This window comes from Mustela lutreola, chromosome 2, assembly GCF_030435805.1.
Source record: "Mustela lutreola isolate mMusLut2 chromosome 2, mMusLut2.pri, whole genome shotgun sequence".
In the NCBI taxonomy this organism is placed as follows: Eukaryota; Metazoa; Chordata; class Mammalia; order Carnivora; family Mustelidae; genus Mustela; species Mustela lutreola.
In genome coordinates this window covers 75261245-75280459 of record NC_081291.1, presented here as the reverse complement: position 1 = coordinate 75280459, position 19215 = coordinate 75261245, and the positions used below count along the sequence as shown (strand labels likewise).

Here is a 19215-nt window from a genome sequence, read left to right as displayed (position 1 = left end):
GAGAAAAAAGTTAATTGTACTTGCCCTGCAAATTCTCATGTGGACACTAAAAATATCACCATGAATGCTTTCTCAAGGAACGAGTGCCGTGTGCCCAGCGAACCGCTGTCAGGGCGGGAAGGTGGAGGCTGTCCGGGGTACGGACAGCTAAGTGTGCTATCCCAAGGCAGCAGCTCCCAGATGAGATGGGACCCGTCCGTCCTCAGCAAAGGCATCTGTAGGCAGGTCACCTCAGCTGAATGACCACAAAGCCGGGGGGAAATGTGGAGTTTGCAAGGGAAGCGAGACCAAGCACCAAGCACGATTCTCTGGGTACTGAACATCCCCATCTCTGCCTGAGGTTCTCTCCAGCTCCACCTCACGCCCCACCACGAACACTCAGCCACAGGATGGAAATGAGCTGCAGAGATGAAGTCTCTCTACTGGCTGGATCAGCAAAGAGACCCCACGGTTCCTTTTCTGCTTCAGAGAGATCTGAAGTCTGGACGAGCAAAAGAAAGATGAAACAGGCACAGATTTAGACTAAGTATGTATTTTAATTTTTACAAGGTCCCCCTTTCAAGTTTTAGGAACATTTAAATGAAGTGTATACAAATTAGACATTGCCGGTATGTACAAAAGTTATTTTCTACAGGTTTTGAACAATACCAGCTATATCATGTTTCATTTGCAGTAAACAAGACGTTACAAAAACAGTCCAATAATACATTTTCTATTAAGAAGCACAATACACAACATAATTAAATTTTATTAAAAAATAACTTAAAATACAGAACAATCCCCTCTAGGCAGAAAAGCTATTTTTGTAGTTCATTCAGTAAACACACAATTGAAGCTGCGGCTGAGGGCTGTTCTTTTCCATGGAGGAAACAACTGAGGCTTCTAGGGCCTACCTTTTTGGGATGAAACTTCCCCAGAGTGGGCAGTTATTGTCTGGGTTAGGTGGGGTTCTAGAACAGCCTGCACCCACCCCCATCCCAGGACCCTGCACCTATGCAGCCACTCCTGTGATTATGTTGTGTTCTATGGCAGAGCTGACATGAAAACAGGGAGACTTGATCAGTGGGCTTGATCTAATCATATGAACCTTACAAATGATGAGGAAGCCAGAGGAATGGGAAGTATAACAGGCCACTGAGGGTTTGAAGATGGAAGGGAACGGTCAAGAAGAGCATGAGCAGCCTTCAGGAGATGAGGGAGAAGCCTCTGGCTGACAACCAACAAGGAACCAAATGAACTTGGGAGTAGCTTCTTCCCGAGAGTCTCCATAAAGGAATGCTGCCCTGCTGATGCTTGATCTCAGCCTCATGAGAGACCCTAAGCAGAGAATCCAGCCATACTGTGCCAGACTCACAAGCTACAGAACTGTGAGCTAAGAAATGGGTGTTGTTCTAAGCTGCTAAGCATGGGGTAATTTGTTACATGGCAAGAGAAAACGAGTATTGTCCAAGGGTAACTTTTCTTAACCTAGTTAGATTTGGCAATTTGTTTGAGTTCTGAATGTAGTTTTTTGTTACAAAGAGTATTACAGGCAACTTTTGGAAAACCCTTCACATGAATCACATATTGTTCTGCATTCACTAGGAAGTAGGTCTAGTTGACTTGGGTCCTTTTTTTCTAACGTATTCTTGTCTATCAACCTGGCGAACAGCTGACCATTTAACCCTGTTTATGAACCTTTTATGGGTGATGGTTTTAAAATATCCAAGGTCACCCCTCCACCCATCAAGGGCTGTCAGATCCCTCCAACTGAGGGCTCTTTCCCACTTCTCAAGTACCCTAAGCAAGGCCTGGGGAGGGTGTACAGAGTTCCACATCAAACATCCAATATGAATTTCTTCTGCATAACTGGCTTAAACTGGCACTAAGGTGATTAAGTACACTTGGGGGAAAAACTCAAAAGATTCAACACACACACACACACACACACACATTTTTACAGGTCAAATCATTTTTGGAGGAACCACCCAAAGCTGAAAATGTTGTTGTCTGTGCAGTCCTGTATCCCTCTTCCCCTGGTGTCCTGGACTTACTCATGTCTTGCGAGCATCACTGAGTCAGAGTGGGTCACAGTAGAAAGAGGAAAAACATGCTGGTGCTTAGAACAGTTCAGCTGCTGCTGGGGCAGATCCCTCTGACTTGAAAAATTTAAAAGCCCCCCAAAATGTCTCCAGGATGGTGGCAATGAGGTTCTGGTTGGTACTTAGAAATCTACTCGTCAATCCACTCTTCCAGAGGCACAGTGCCAGTTGTGTGCAACAGCCCCGAGGGGCCACACAACACCATGTGCCAATCCTGCCTGCTCCAGGGGACCCTAGGCCACACCTGAGCTTAAGAGAGACCCTCCAGATATTTAAAGTGAATACAGCTCAGAAGAAGGAACCATGCCTGGTTACCAGCGAATTTAAAAACAACAAAAAAATCACTTCTCTCTCCTCTGAGATTCTACCATGACGTATACTTGAAGAGGCACCAAAAGGTACCAAGCACCAAAACAGGAACTGGAACAGAATTGTTCTTTTACAATCTAAACTTCTGAGAGTATGTATTACAAAGCACATAAAACGTTAGGGCCTTAGAGACAGTCCAGGTATTTGTAGTTAAGGCTGATTTATTCTTCCTAACCTCACCCACCAGGCAGGAGTAGTACAGATAGATGGTGGGCTGTATGATGACCACGTTCCTGATCCTCTGAGAACAACCAAGGAAGGAAGGAAGGAATTAAGAACTCCAGAGCCACTGCCTCAGACTCCTGGCTACCATCAGTGACAATTCTGGGTGGTTTGTTTTTAAGAGCACATATGTATAACACGGTGTAATTGGTATATAAATATTTGGCCACCTTTAACAGTTCTTCACAGTTCTGTGCTTGGCAGCATATAGGCTAAAACCTGAAAAACGGGCAAAAAGAATCTGTATTCTAAGGAATACGTGAGATGGAAAGAAACAATCTAAAATAATATTGCAAATTATCCTTAAAATTTCATGACTTCTTGATTCAAGAAAATGAAATTCATTTCTATAGTTGGCTACTGTAAAATGTGGCATAAAAATATTTTTAGGAGACATATCTGTATTTTAAATTCTATGCACATGTAAATGGACAATAACAATTTAGAAGTGCCTATTTTTGAAACTTATCTCTAATATTGAAATAGAACAACAGACTGCCATTAAGTTTCTTAAACTTTTAAGTTACCAGATATTTACAAACAAGATATAATTTGTATCAAAAAAGGGGACATTTTCAACTATATGTGCTGCTTTCACTGGGGCTCCGGTGATGAGAGTAACTTCGGTCACTTTCACTGTCAGAACCATAAGATCTACAACTCCTGTATAACAAAAGAAATATATACACACCTTTTAACTTCAACCCTTTGAATTCCTCTTGAAGCTTCTTTTTTGATACAAGTGACTTGAAAGCAATACTGATGGGGCATAGCACAGTGGGTGGATGAGTGGGGTCCTGCCAGCAGCAACAGTGCAGACTTTTCAAAGATGTTTTAAATGACAGATGGCAATAATACCAAGGTTAAGATGAAACATCGCATCTTGGGAAATTACTTAAAATCCACTCATGCAAATGAGAATAATTTTCCATGTTACCCAAAATGAGTATCAATATTTAATTAGATGGAGGAAGCGAGGGATTTAAAAAAGTATAAGAAGAAATTCATTAAAAATATGGAAACCAAAATGAGGACCCCAATGAGGGGTGAAGGTGGGGCAGGCATGGACAGGACCACTGGGACAGTGCATCTGGAGGACCTGGCAACGGTAACCAGTAATTTTGAAAAATATTAAAGGAGGTCACTTTACTAGATGCTAGAGACATATACAGTAGACAAAACAAAGTACAGTTTCCTGGGACTCATGGACCACACAGAATAGTGGACAAGACAAACAGGCCACATCATGGGGAGACGGGGGTGATATAACTCAGGGTTATCAGTCAGGATGGCCCCCTGGGGCAGTGGGTTGCAGCTTAGACCTATAGGGTAGGTAGGTGGGAAACTGGCCATCTCAAGAGTCGTGTGTATCTCCAGGCAGAAGGAGAGGTTCTAGAGGGAACCTCTAGAGGGTTACCTCTAGAGGGAACCTCTAGAGGGTTACCTCTAGAGGGAACCTCTAGAGGGAAGACAGAAAAACCCCAGCTGGAGCTGGTAGGTAGAGAGGACTTACATGCAATGCTGAAGAGCCTGAACCTGCCCCTCTGGGCAGTAGGGAGCCTTTCAAGAGTTTCAAACAAGGGAGGTGTCTATATCACACTGACATTAGACAAGGATCACTGACTATAGTTGCAATGGATGGGGGAAAGGTAAGACCAAAAGTGACCAGGAAAGGGACATTACAAAAAGTTGCCATAAAGACTATGGCAGTACCAGCCCAAAGCAGTACCAGCCCAAATAGTTCTATAAAATGTAATACCTTTAAATATCTGTAATTTATATATTTTTACTAAAACTGATGCTATATACCTCAACCCTGCTGTTGAAGCCAATGATGACATTTTAGTATACTTTTTTTTAAGTTTAAAAAACTAATAAATTGGTTTAGTTCTTTTTAGCAACTGGCCCTATTTAAGGGAGTGGGACATGGTCTAGGCGGCCTTCTCTCTTTACTCCTTCCAAAAAAACTGTGTGTCCAAGGGAATATAAATATTACAAAATCCATTTTAGATTAAAATATTAACAATAACCAACAAACTTGACCAGCAACCCTTAATACAAAAGCCACTTCTTGTGGGTTGCTAAAATTCAAGAGAAAGAAAGATTTCTGACCTCAGACGATTATGCTCTCTTCTATGAGCTGTTCGTCACCTCCCACACCAAGTACCCACAGTACCGTGCAGCGCCCTGAAGGAGGAAGACCCACCTGGATCGCCTGTTGTAACTTCTGCCTCGGTGGTAACTGTCACTCCTCTGGCTCCGGCTCCGACTCCGACTCCTGCTATAGTAGCTATCGTAAGTGTAGGACCTGCTTCAACAGCAACAAAACACACTATAGTTCCCCATTCAAATACTCACAGGCTTCCATTTCTTTTTATGATCTTCTCAGTGTTCTCTGAGAACATGGGCACATCTGCACAGCAAGTACTGGAGACATTTAACAAATGCCCCAGTGAGGCTTACCACATGCAACAGAAAAATGTTCATTTCTTTTCTGCATTGAAAAATATCACAAAGTTAACACACTAATTTAGTCTGACTGAATCTGGTGGATCTTCTTAGGCCATTACATTCAATCAATACCTGCCATTACAACTGGACATCGACTGTCACTTTGACACTAGAGTACGATGGGCGAACAGCCATCCAAAAAAGCCTCATGTAGGGAGAGATGGTTTCATGAGACAAATACTTGTGTTTCAACTTTTCAACAGACTACAACACTTTTTAAAAGGGAATGAAGGGTTTTATGAAATTCAGCTTTTCAATTCTGTCCCCATAGGTGGTTCCCCACCCCGTCTGTACCTGGACCGGCTGTGGGGGTCGTACGAGCTGCTCCTGGATCTGCTCCTGCTGGATGTCCTGATAGGAATCACATGAGAGACCATCATTTTGTGGGTCAGGACATGTTATATCAAAAATCAAGACACATATTTGCCATCAAGGAAAAAAACAATGAAATCCAGTAGCTGTATTTATTTCATTTCTTTATCAAAAGTATGGTGGATTTTTTAAAAGCATGTTGGATTTCATTCTGATTAACTTTGATTCTTCTATGAGGTGCACATAACCGAAGTCACTGGGGAGGTTCTAACTGGACAGGGAGGGGAAGTCTGCACAGGTCAGACACCAATAGGTAAAATGAAGCTGCAACAGTAGAACATATCTGAGAGGCAAAAGAGGGTTTGAGGAAGCTGGGAGAAATACAAACCTGGGTCACCACCCCCAACACGCTCCATTCTGTGGCCCCCTATTAACAGTCCTCCTATCCCAATCCCTAACCCAAGCTAAGAGGTGACTACGGATGTGAACGGAAGTCAAGGAAGATATACTGGAGTAGGGTGGGAGGAGAAGATGGGCAGGGCCTTTTTAAAAAAGATTTCTGCTGCTTCTCTTTCCTCACTCTGATAAGATCACATCCTGAGGATAGCCAGTGAGACTCTGACAGTTCCTAGAAAGAAACAACTAGACGAGACAATAGGCCTGTCTGGTATTTAGCAATGACAAGATCCTTCTCAACAGCTCCCCCACTCTGTCAGTGCAGGACTTGAAAAGCAAACAGGATGCAGACCATGGTAGGGTGGGGTTCCCACACTCACCTGTGACTTTTGTAACTGCGGTAGGAACTGCTCCGGCTTCTTGTGCGGCCTCTGCTGTACCATCCTCTGCTGCGACTTCTGGAATAGCTTCTTGATCTACAGTTGAAAGTGAAAAAACAGAATTATATTAACTCACCATGCTGTTCAAATGAATCCTAGTAGTTCCGGAAGGGGAGAACACAACAAAAGGAAAGGTCATTCACAAACTCTTCACAGTGGGTTTGAAAGTGACAGCTAATGAGGGTTTAAATTAAAGAGAATCAAATAAACCAGAAAAGGCTGGTAAAGGTATATTCACTGGAGCCCTATTTGTTAAGACCAGAAGAAGAAATAATCCAAAGTTTCATTAAATATAGAATGGGGGAGGGGAGAAGCACAGATATGCAGTAAAATATTCTCAAATAGCAAAATGAATGAAATACAGCTACATACATCAACAGAGACATCTCTTGGAACATAATGTTCAGTGAAAAATGCATAGCTAGAACACATATGTAGGTATGTATATCTGTAAAGATTCTGTTGGAAGACATGCAAAAACACTATACAAATAGAAATATTTGTGGCAAAACTAAACAACAACAAAACTACAACAAAAATTTACAATAATGTTTAATTCTAGGAGAGAAAATAAAGTAGACTGGCATTGGGTAGAGACATAATCAGGATGTCAAAGCTCTATTTTTAAAAATCTAGATGACACTTTAAATTATTTATACCTAATCATTTAATTTTTTTCAATCTATTTAATATTTAATAAAACAAGGAGCTCAAGTTAAAGTACAATTCTGCCCCTCTGCATTCCCTTGGCTCCCCACCCTTCTCCTCCGACTTTCCACCTGTTGTTTAGGACAGAACCATATCCCTATGTCTAGGCAACTTATGAAACATCTTCATAGGTTTTATTTTATTCACTATGTACTTATGTTTTAGAAGGCATGATCTACTTCCAGTTTACCTATAAGAGAATGAACACATTATGTTCTCACAGTCTAGTCAGTTACTCGATAAATATAGAGCAGATTCTGTGAGGTAACGAAAGATGAGTAGAAAATGGCCCCAGACTGAAGTGATATATCACAGCCTAGTAGGAGAGGCAAGGTTAGCTGCTGGTCTACTACGCATTCATGGCATAACTTAAAGCAAACTCCTCAGGCTTTCTAACCCTGTCTTCATTTATCAAGCGAAATGCCACCCAAAGGCAGCAGCAGGAATAGAAGAAGTGGCCAGCAGTTTAGAACTGTCAAAGCACGAATGGAAGGCAGATGTTAAGCAGACGGGCGGCTAGAGTCGCTCAGTAGTGCCTGCATCTAGCAATATGAACCTAGAGAGAACAGGCCAGGATTTCCCAGTTCTCTGGGCCAGCTGGGAGTCAGGGTAGGAGGACGGAGAAGAGCCCACAACATAAGCACGGAATGGTCTGAGAGGGACGAGGAGAGCTAGCAGCAGATTCCAGAAGGACCAAAAGGACTGAAAACATGCCCTGGCACTCATATGAGGTACCTGCCCTTTTAGGAAGAGGCAGGGGAGGGAAGATGCAGCAGATAGACTACAAGCAGCTAAAGAGTAAATGGGAGACAGTTACTACAGATGGCAAGTGTTGGTTCTTATTTTTAAAGAAATCTGGGTGAGAAAGGGAAGATGAATAGGAAGGGGAAATTTTGAAGATTCTTAACTGTACTTTAGGCTCAAGTGATGAAAAGCAAAAACTGTATACTAAGGGATATGAGCAATTAAGAAATAGGTAAAACTATGAAATATTCACAAGGAAAAAAAAGGAGTACAGATCACTTATTAACATATCACAACACTCTTTTTCTTTAGTTTATAAAAATTCTCATTCTCTGCACAATCCAGTCTATGCTGATGACAAAAGTTTGACCCAACTTTGAAACAAAATAAATCAATATAAAGATGATGGTTTATATCATGTTCCTCCCCACTAACCCCTGAATAAAGATTAAACAGATGTAGGTCTTGGGCAGGTTAACTTGGCCTCTGTGGCCCCAAGCTTCCATTTGTGTAAAATGGAGGGTTATACTAATGATCTCTCAATCCTACATAATTCTGTAAATTCAGGATTTCCTTCTAAGGCACCGAAAGGTGGGAAAGCAGTGTCACACCATTAGAGACAGACTTGCCACCTATCATGGAAATTCATGTCTACTGCCAGAGAGCTTTAATTAACAAGCAATAGTTTTTGACACTGAGCCCAAATTTCTTCACCTAAAACCCCCACTTCCTATGTCCTCCATTGGCTCTCTCAGTCACTCAGCACAAGACTTCCTCTTACTCCCTTCCAGATATTTGGAAATAGTGATCTTGTCTCTAATTCTGATGTTCTTCCAAGTTAAACAGTAACAGACTCTTGGGGGGAGGGGACTATATTGCTCACCGATAGGATGACGTGGAACTTCGCGATCGACTTCTTGAGTGACTATAGGAGACAGACCTTGTTCTGTGTCTTGATTTGGTTTCCGACTTACTTCGAGATCTGCTCGGACTCCTGGACTGGCTATCCCCATCCCGACTAGGTGTCTGCTCCTCACTTGAACTCTCCTGATTCCTTGGCCGCCGGTTTAAGCGTGCCGTCTTTCTTACCTCATCAAAGAGAGACCCAGGCCGAACTTTATTTTTGCTTTTAATTTCTATCCTCAAACCTTGTGGCTTCATCTCGGGGGCCGCAGTCAGCGCCTTCACCTCCACGGCGCTAGATGTGGGGGTCACCGGTACCGGCAGGTTCCCCACCCCTTGCAGGGGCTTCCACTTGTTATCCAGGACACCAAGCTGGCTCTTCTCAGCCCCCTCTCTCTTCAGAGTGCTTTCGACAGTGCACGCCAGGCTAGCAGGGCTGCTGTCCCGTTTCCCCACGTCCCCCATCATTTTGCTTTCCGACGTGCTGCTTTCCTGTTTTACCTCCTCCGTCTCAGGCGGCTCCGTGTGCACATCCTGTTTTAGAACAATGTTTACGTCTGGGGCAGCCAGCCTTGAAGGTCCCTGAGGGGATGCCTCCTTGGCTGGGGAGCTCCTGTCAGGAGTGCAGATGTCCATGTTGTCATCTGTCTGCAGGATATCCTCCAGTCCGCCCGGGACACCTTCTGCAACATGCTGAATGCTGGAGGAAGAAGCAGCAAGCTCCTCAGGACTGAAAGCCGTGGGAGAAGTGCCGAGTTTACCATCCTCTTTAGGAGGCTGATCGGTATCTGACGAAGTCATGACTGGATTACGTTTACCTGAGAGGATGCCCTCTTCACAGGACTTCTCAGGGTGTGGAGTATTTTCTTTCACAGTTTCACTATTTTCAGAAACTTGTTTTTTCTCTTTTGGCTCCTGAGTAACTTGTTTTTCACTCATCTCCTCCTCCTCCTCCTCCTCACCAAATTCTAGTGGAGGCTGCCAGTGAAACGCCTGTTTTCGTTTTGGAGCCTTGTGCTTTTTGTCTTTTTTCCCTTTTAATTTCTCCTTTGCTTTTTTGGTCTGTTCCCTTTTAAGATTTTCTTTTGACCCGTGTTTATGCTTCCGTGCCTTTCTTCTAGTGTTTTCTGAATTGGAATAGGACCCATCGGAATCAGAGGTTGAAGACCGCTGCTTACTTGATTTCCAAGCACCATTACCATCAGGCAGTGAAGTACCTGCTGAAGATTTCTTTGGGGGTTTGGCTTTGCTGTGTATTTCACCAAAATCTGACTCAGAATCTGATGTAGCTTCACCTTCCTCCTTATCAGAAGATTGCCGGGAAATACTCTGACTGTTTTTAGTTACGTCTCGTTCAGAGTTTGACTCAGAGTCCCATTTACTCCCAGCGTAATTCTTCCTTTTGGGCTTACTGCCATTTCTCAGGTGATCAGAAAGATTGTCCTTCGAGGCCCTTTTCTTTGAACGAGAGCATTCCTGTTCAGGCTTGGATTTCTCTTTATCTCTGTTTTTCTCTTGCTTACTGTGCATTTCCATTTGGACCCGCCTCTCTTTTTCCTGAGCTGACTGTGTAACCTGAACACTTGACCGTTCACTGTCTGAAGAATAATCTAAAGACGACCGGCTTTCGCTGTACTTTCTCTGACTCGAACACTTGTCCCTGCTTTTCACATATTTATTGCGAAGCCTCTTCTCAGAGCTGCTGCTGTGCCTCTTATTTGAAGTGTTCTTTTTTTTCCCACTGGATCTGAATTTTCTCTTGGCTCGTCTTCCATCATCACTGCTAACAGAAGAGTATGACGAAGATCTACTACATTGTGAATGATCACTGTATTTATTTCGTGAATGGGATCTAGATGAGGCAGACCTAGATCTTGAACGTGAACTAGCTAGACTTCGTGACCTTGTGTATGATCTGGAATACGATCTACTCCTAGAAGATCTGCTCCTTGACCTTGGGGAGCTTTCCGAACTTCTATCACTGTATTTTGAATAAGCACTCCGATCACTTTCTGAATTTTTTTCTCTTTTATGGTAGGATGATGAACTTCCAGTCTCTTTGATATTTGCTAAACTGTAAGTGCTCTGGAGGGGCAGCAAATGGGTTGTTTTAGCTTTCATTTCTTGAATTCGCTCATAAGAGGGCTTCCAGGGCTTTTGTCCAGGCTTCCACCTTGAAGGAGGGGGACTGTCACTCAATGGTATCACAGGAATATTTTCCGCCACCACTGGTTGTACTACAACGTTTTCGTTTTGTGGCACTGTTGCTCGTAAAGGTTCCGTTTTAACTGGTTTATTTTCACTTATCTGAGAGGTTGTTCGTCTTGGTGATTTTGATGTTGTCCTTTGGTGCCCTGACTTGGAAGTAGATCTGGACCTTGATCTACTTCGAGAATGTGATGAGGATTTTGACGGAGTCCTTGATCTTGAGCTTCCTCTAGAATAAGACTGTGAGTGAGATTTAGATCTGTAGGAGTCTCTGCTGGAATGGGTTGAAGAGCTCTGGTCATCTTTATCAGATTTAGACCAGTCCCTTTTTGATGAGTGATGAGATGATAATGAGGAAGAACGAGATCTCCTTTCTCTATCACAAGAGGATTTCATTCGTCGGGTGGAAGATTTTGAGGATTCTATGTCTGACGGTACAATAATCCTTCTCTTCTTAGTCTGCTTGTGTCTTCTGCAATGTTTTTGCTTTTTAGCTTTCTTTTTATGTTTAACCTTTTTCTCTTTCCTGCGTTTTTTATGGTGACTGTCAGAGTGTCTTGCTGTACTAAGGTCTGAATAATATCCATTATAGGACCATGATCTGGATCTCTGCGACAAGCTTCTCTCATCCCATCGGCTTGAACAGGGGTCACTTAATCTATTGAAAAGGATACAATATGCATGCAATTATTTTAAGCATGTTTTCTATGCTTTAAGTTGAAAACACATTTGTTTTCAATACAAATGCTTGACAAAAGCCTAGTTAAAAACAAAGTACTGACTCCAATGACATTTTAAGCACATGTAAAAGGATACATCAAAGGGTGATAGGCCTCATCTGAACCTCTTAATTTCAGAGATACACACTGACAACTACTGACAGATTCACTTATAAAAGGATTTTTTTAATTAAGCAAAAAACTTCAAATTTGACAGAAAAACGGTTTTGAACCGAACCACACTAAACCAATTCATCACGAGAGCACTGCTGACATACTGAGTTCCTTGGCTAGGATGTTCATGACATCTAGACATCTCTGCCTCCTCGAACAATTTCTGAGGGAGGGTCAAATCAAATTCCCAACAATCTGTTGAATCCCTGCAGATATAGGACAGCTGACTGAATTCTAAAGAGGAAGCCTCTTAAGAAGCTAGCATGGCTATTGTTTTATTTCAGCTTCACAGAGGTAATCAAGACTTTCTCTTAAGGTTTTAGTTAAATTACTTCCTACAGAAATTGAGGGAAAAGTTCAGGAAAATAGATGCAGGCTTTATAATCTTAGTGGTAATGGGTTAATGTCAGGGCTCAAAATTAAGAGTTCTCTATACCACTGTGTCTAAACCACTCTCACAGAGCAGACACATTCCCTCTTCTGACATCTAACCATTCCCCTGGACACCCACAAAGAGGCGGCTACTACCAGTAGGAACAATTACAGAGGGTCCCATTGGTGTATTTTTCACTAACTATTCTGGAGCCAGCCCATTTCTACAACAGATATTCCGCTGGGGGGAGCGTTACTGAGGGTTAGGAGAAGGGTACACTTCTGAAGAACCAACAGTCTGTGGGGTCAGAAGTTAATGCACATGCTAGGTACAATTTTCCTACCTGCCAATTCATTCATCAGTGTCTAAGAGACCTGGCTAGGAAAGAATCCGCTATATGATTTTTAAGCCCTGATTATTTCTAAAATTGTATTAAGATTATCTTTGAGAGATTCAGTGGTTTTATACTTTTGTGAGGGAAGACCAAATTTTGATTTAAAAGCACCCTGAAGCCAATGAGCCCTCCTACATAATAGCTCTCTTCCTGCCAAGTATTCCCAAATGGGAATTCTCTTTGGTCACAGTTGAACTTTTAATGGAAAGTCCAGAAGTCAGTCTCTGGCCTTGTAACACGTAAAATCTAGTAGACACAGGATTGTGCTCATACTCAAAGCTCTTACTTATCTCCTTTACTCCATTTTTCTCCACTAGGTGGTCTGTATGCTCTTAATCTCTGCATTTCTTCTTTCCAGTGAGGAGGAGTTTCACTGCTATCATCATCGTCTGATTCAGAACATGATCTTGACCTTGGAGGAGTGTGATAGCGCTTCAAAAACAAAGGAATAACTGTTTTTAAAATACTGCTCAATTACAGTCTGCTACAGGAGAGAGTTAGGTATAAGACCCAATTCCAGATGCGATTCAAAAGCAATAATGATTAAAGTACAAAAGGATGATATGAAGTTATATCAAACGTAAGACACTAGAAGACATGGGACTGGGGCGCCTAGGTGGCTCAGATGGTTGAGTGTCTGCCTCTGGCTCAGGTCATGATCTCTAGGTCCTGGGATCAAGCTCCATGTCAGGTTCCCAGCTCAGCTGGAGTCTGTTTCTCCTTCTCCCTCTGCCCCTCTCCCTGATTGTGCTCTCTCTCTCAAACGAATAAATAACATCTTTAAAAAAGGAGGGGGGCAAAAAAGAGAGAAAGAAATGGGATTTTTTCCCTTTGAAGTCCTAAGGGTTACATTCATTAGCCTAGATTATTAAACATACTAAGATTTCTCACCACACTGTTTCACATATCATTTCATACTTAAAATGCTCAATAACTTTAATCTAATAGCCATACCCTCATATCCCTATGGAGAATACAACTAGCTCCTTCAACAGATCTTGGACTATATCTAAATTTAAAGCTAGGATTCTGCCACTTAGATAGTAATTTGAAAAAAAGAAAAGTCTTAACACACATACAATTGTGCCCCTTCCTTTAATCTTCCGTCCAGATTTTGATACAGATGGTTTCTGATCACTTACAATGGGTGTAACATCAGGAATCTTCCTGGAAAAGAAGATTGAAAAGTAAAACTAAGCAAATGCTAAGCAGTTTTCTCAATATTTAAATGCAGAATTCATGCTCCTATAATACAGTCATTTCATTTAGATCCAACACTTCTGTAGAATGAGGCACTCTAAGTAACCTGATTTTCTAGGCACTTTTTAAATGCCAAACCTTTAAAATAAAATAAAAAAAGGTAACCCAACTGGGTAGAAATGTAGGTATGAACTGTGCATCTTTTTAAGCATAGTACTACTTTTAAACAAAATCCCTTTTTATCAGTCTCTAAGTGATGTTCTAATGGAATCCTAAGATATTTCTGACTCTGATACTTAAATTGTTTTAAAAACTTTATTATTTAAAAAAAAAAAAACTTTATTATTTTATGTTTTTAATAATTCATTTGTCTCCCCAACTTTACAATAAACTGCCCCTCCTTCAGGGCTCTGAATCTACTGCCATACAGTAATTCTAAGACTACAGACTTGGTGGCAGCTACCATTCTCCACAAGTGAGAAGTCTTCATACCTCAAGTTTTTCCCTGTTACTAGCATGATGGATAGCTCTTACTGAGTACTTACTACGTGGCAGATACTATGTTAGTAAGCATTTTAAACGTAATTGAGTCAAACATGTATAACGTAATACTGGCCCTTTTAGCTAATTTTTATAGTTCAGTGTATTAATGAATTACACTGATGTTGTGCAACCATACTACTATCTTTCTTAAACTTTTCCACTAACCCAGACCCACTCCCCCCATTAAGAATACCTCGCCATCCCCCCAAACTCCCTCAGCCTCTTGTAATCTCTCATTTATGGCCAAATAACATTCCATTGTATGTACACAACACATTTTGTTTATCCAACCATCTGCTGGTGACTGGGATTGCTTTCTTTTTGCTACTGTGAATATACTGCAAAAATATACCTAGCCATGGAATTGCTTGGTTACATGGTTAAATCTATGTTTAACTTTTTGAGGAACAACCAAACATTTTCCACAATGTCTGAATAATTTTAGACTCCTGCCACCAATGTGTAAGGATTCCAATTTCTCCATATCCTTGCTGACACTAGTTTTTTGGGGGTTTTGTTTTAAAATCCAAAAGTTATAGCCATCCTGCCAGGTGAGTATTATCTCACTGTGGGTTTAATCTGTATTTCCCTAATGACTAATGACGTTAAGCACCTTTTCATGTGTTTACTGGCCATTTGTATGAAACATCCATTCAAATGCTGTGCCTATTTTTAAACTGAGTTGTCTTTTTATATTGTTGTCCATGCTTTTGGTGTCAAATATAAGAATTCATTGCCAAACCCAAGGTCATAAAAATTTACTTCTATGCTATCTAAGAGTTTTATAGTTTTAGTTCTTATATTCAGGATATGGCCCCATTTTAATTTTTATATATTATGTGAAGTAGGGGTCCAGCATTACTCTGTTGCATGTGGAAATCCAGTTGTTCCGGCACCATTTATTGAACAGACAGACTTCTTTCTCAACTGAATGTACTTTGCAGTCTTTTCTAAAATCAATTGGCCATACATACTGCTACACGTTTATTTCTGGACTCTCAAATCTACCCCATTGGTCTATATATATTTATCTTTATGCCTGTACCATACTACTTTGATGACTGTAGCTATGTGTTAAGTTTTGACATCAGAAGGTATGAGTGCTCCAACTTTGTCTTTCTTTTGTCTTTTTCCAAGATTTTGTTTATTTATTTGAGAGAGAGAGAGCGAGCATAAGAGGGGAGGTCAGAGGGAGGAGAAGCAGATTCCCCATGGAGCTAGAAACCCAATGCGGGACTCGATCCCAGGACTCCAAGATCATGACCTGAGCTGAAGGCAGTTGCTTAACCAACTGAACCACCCAGGCACTCAACTTTGTCTTTCTTTTTCAAGATTGTTTTGGCGATTTGGGGCCTCCTACAATTCCATATGATCTGATATTGACTTTTCCATTTCTGCAAAAAGGCTGTTGAAATTTGACAGTGATCACACTGAATCCAAAGCTTGCTGTAGTGACATATTAACTATATCAAGTCTTCCAAACCATGAACATGCGACATCTTTCCATTTATTTAGGTATAAATATTTTGTAATTTTCACTGTATAAGTCTTTTACCTCTTTAAATTTTTTCCTAAGTATTTTATTCTTTTAGCTGTTGTTTTAAATAGAACTGCTTTCTTAATTTCCCTTTCAGACTCTTCATTGTTAACATTTTGTTAACAAGCACCTGAAAGACATTAATTCATGGAATTCTCATAACACTGTGAGGTAGGTACTATTAGCATCTTCATTTGAAAGAGAGAATTTTAAGATTAAGAGGTTACAAATCTTGCCCTAAGTCACATGAAGAAATACAACTTGACTCTTAAAGCCAATAGGGTTTTCTTTTCTTTCTTTTTTCCCTGATTCATAATTTAATGGCTGTGCAGGCCTTGGTCTCTTATTTCTGCTTCTTGCGGGCCCACTGCTCTGCGGTCAGAGTTTTCTGCTCAAAGGCATGAATGTGCAGAAGCTCTTTGGCGAGGCATGTGTACACCAGCTGGTGTCTCTGAAGCAGTGACTTCCCCTTGGGCCAACAAGTTCAGAGGGGAAGCTGGACGCGCAATGGTTGGGAGTCGTGTCTTCGACTTCAATAAGCTCTGTCTCCGGGTCCTGCTGCAGCTTTTCCCAGAGGCATTCGGCGCTGAGTTCCAATGTGGGAGCCCAGAAGGGGCGACAGCCCAGTCGGGATGGAACCCCAGCTCCAACCCAGCCACACTGCTTCAGCCCTTCCAATAGGGTTTTCTAAGACTCTAGAAATCAAGCTCCAAATAAACATACAAAACAACAACAACAACAAAAAAAAAACAATTCTTCTACAGAAGAATCTTAACTACAAAGTATACATATAGTGTTTTTCAGTCATTTCATGACGTTACTTAATTCTCACAGTGAGGTAAGTTGGTACGTTTGGTAGGCAACTGTTAACCCCATATTCCTCATGAAGAAAAAGGACTGAACTCACCTCTATGAGTTCAGCAAAAATTAACCTTTACCTGGGAACCTTTTAGGTACTAATCCAATGCTATAACCTTCTACCTTCTCCCCAGAACATTCTAATTTTATTTGCTGTATGGCCCAGAAGTTGGTATTTTCAAAAGCCTGTAAATTATTCTGAAGTACCTCTAAGGTCAAGAACAAAGAAACTGCAGTCAAGTGTGGAACCCAAATTCCACTAAGCAAATTACAAATCATAGGAGCTTAACTGCTGGTAAATCAGCAAGGTGACAAGTTCACTATGGCTGATGACCCCTGCTTCTTATCCTTACATATGCTGAGTTCTTGAAGCACACTTAATTACAGCTCCCAAACAACTGATCAAAATCTCAAAGATCCTAATAAAATACATCAATTGTGCTATCTTTGTATGACACAACAACCATCCAATTATAATTTAAAATAATTCTGCACAAAATAACTTCCAAGAACATTATTATGTGACCAAAGAAGAGTAATGACCGAACAAAATTATCAGCACTTTTCAATCACAAATGCAATCACCTGTTTACCACTACCAGTTTAAGAGAGGTCAGCCAACTTTTTCTGAAAAGAATCCGAGAGTAGTAAGTGTTTTAGGATTTGTAGGCCAAGAAGAAAATTAAGGCTATTAGATAGGTACTTAGATAACAAGAAAACAAATTTTCACTGATATTTTATCAGTAAAATTTGAAACATGACACCTGAGTATCATTTCTTTGTACTTAAGATCCAATGAGAGGAATTGAGTTCTTTTGCAGGGGGCAAATAACATTTCACTTCAGTAGGATTCACAATGCTCCCTATAAAAAGAGATAATGCTGTTCATACGGTAATGCTAATCTGTAATGGGACTATATGTATTTTATCTTTAAAAATATATTTTCAGGGGTGCCTGGGTGGCTCAGTGGGTTCAACCTCTGCCTTTGGCTCAGGTCATGATCCTGGGATTGAGCCCCACATCAGGCTCTCCACTGAGCAGGGAGCCTGCTGCTGCTTCTCTGCCTGCTCCTTTGCCTACTTGTGATCTCTGTCAAATAAATAAATAAAATCTTTAAAAAATAAATAAAATAAAATAAAAATTAAAAAAAAAAATCTTTTCACATACAGGTGTTATACACATAGTACTTGAAATCCTGGAGAGCGGTAATGGTGTCGCTGTGAGGCCTAGTGCACAGAGCAGCAGTATAAAGCAATGGGGCTGCGGCACAGAAACTTAATTTATGCACACTGAAATCTGAGTTTCATTCAATTTCCACACTTCACAAAATATTACTCTTCTTTGGGACGCCTGGGTGGCTCAGTGGGTTAAGCCGCTGCCTTCGGCTCAGGTCATGATCCTGAAGTCATGGGATCGAGTCCCCCATCGGGCTCCTTGCTCGGCAGGGAACCTGCTTCTCTTGCTGCCTCTGCCTGCCTCTCTGCCTGCTTGTGTGTACTCACTTGTGCGTTTTCTCTCTGGCAAATAAATAAAATCTTTAAAAAATATATATTACTCTCCTTTTTGTCTTTTCTACAAACATTCAATCATGTAAAAACCATTTTTTTTAACTTCACAGGCTGTACAGGTAATAGACCAAATCCAGCCCATGGATAACACCCACCACCTGACAGAGAAAGTGACCTTTCAAGTTCCCTGACTTTTGAAAGCCAAACAGATTTGACCAATGAACTTGGTGTCTTGTCCCACTAAAATTTATTAACAAGCCAGAATTTGAAATGAAGACATCAGCATGTTAAGCTTTTAATTCAAAGATACATCTCATTTCATAACAGCTTTTTAAAATAAGACAATATTAGGATTTAAAAATGTTTAATGTGGGGCGCCTGGGTGGCTCAGTGGGTTAAGCCGCTGCCTTCGGCTCAGGTCATGACCTCAGGGTCTTGGGATCGAGTCCCGCATCGGGCTCTCTGCTCAGTGGGGAGCCTGCTTCTTCCTCTCTCTGCCTGCCTCTCTGCCTACTTGTGATCTCTGTCTGTCAAATAAATAAATAAAATATTTAAAAATAAAAATAAAAAAAATGTTTAATGAACTAAATGATTACCTTATGTGGAAACCTGACTGTAAACAAAGACCACTTCTAAGCCTCCAACAGAACTATTCACAGGGAACTTATCAATGATATGCCACATTATGGTATTTTTGTTCAAACAACATTTTTTTTAATAATTCTAAACTTGAGGTAACACACAAAATATACTACATAGTATTTTTTGAGACCAAATCTACACATTTGGTCTCAAATGTGTAGCTCTGTAGACCAAATCTACAAATCTACACATTATCTGTCCAATTCAGAGAAGTTACAACTTTGCAAGTCAGCAAGAGTCACATATTTATGATACTAAACTGTATCCCCAAACACCATGCAATTAATTTAACACTATTCGAAATGGACCACGTTTTATCATTCAACTGACTCCAAACAGTTCAACTGACCCTCTGTTCTGACAACCTAATCT

The 19215-nt window shown here is 41.0% G+C and overlaps 1 protein-coding gene and 1 pseudogene across 3 annotated transcripts in view; both read right to left on the bottom strand.

Annotated features, from left to right (window-relative positions):
* Positions 1 to 516: 516 nt before the first annotated feature.
* The window catches only part of NKTR (natural killer cell triggering receptor), a 60829-nt gene continuing 42130 nt past the window's right edge, over positions 517 to 19215 (bottom strand). For all 3 annotated transcript variants that reach the window (XM_059162346.1, XM_059162347.1, XM_059162348.1), the window contains 7 exons: positions 13634 to 13721; positions 12841 to 12986; positions 8667 to 11552; positions 6272 to 6367; positions 5478 to 5534; positions 4879 to 4980; positions 517 to 3335 (listed from right to left, as the gene is read on the bottom strand). In XM_059162346.1, the coding sequence (XP_059018329.1) occupies positions 3248 to 3335; positions 4879 to 4980; positions 5478 to 5534; positions 6272 to 6367; positions 8667 to 11552; positions 12841 to 12986; positions 13634 to 13721 (3463 nt within the window). In that variant the 3' untranslated portion in view covers positions 517 to 3247. The remainder of the gene's footprint in view (positions 3336 to 4878; positions 4981 to 5477; positions 5535 to 6271; positions 6368 to 8666; positions 11553 to 12840; positions 12987 to 13633; positions 13722 to 19215) is intronic.
* LOC131826031 (bolA-like protein 2) lies at positions 14101 to 18885 on the bottom strand (annotated as a pseudogene).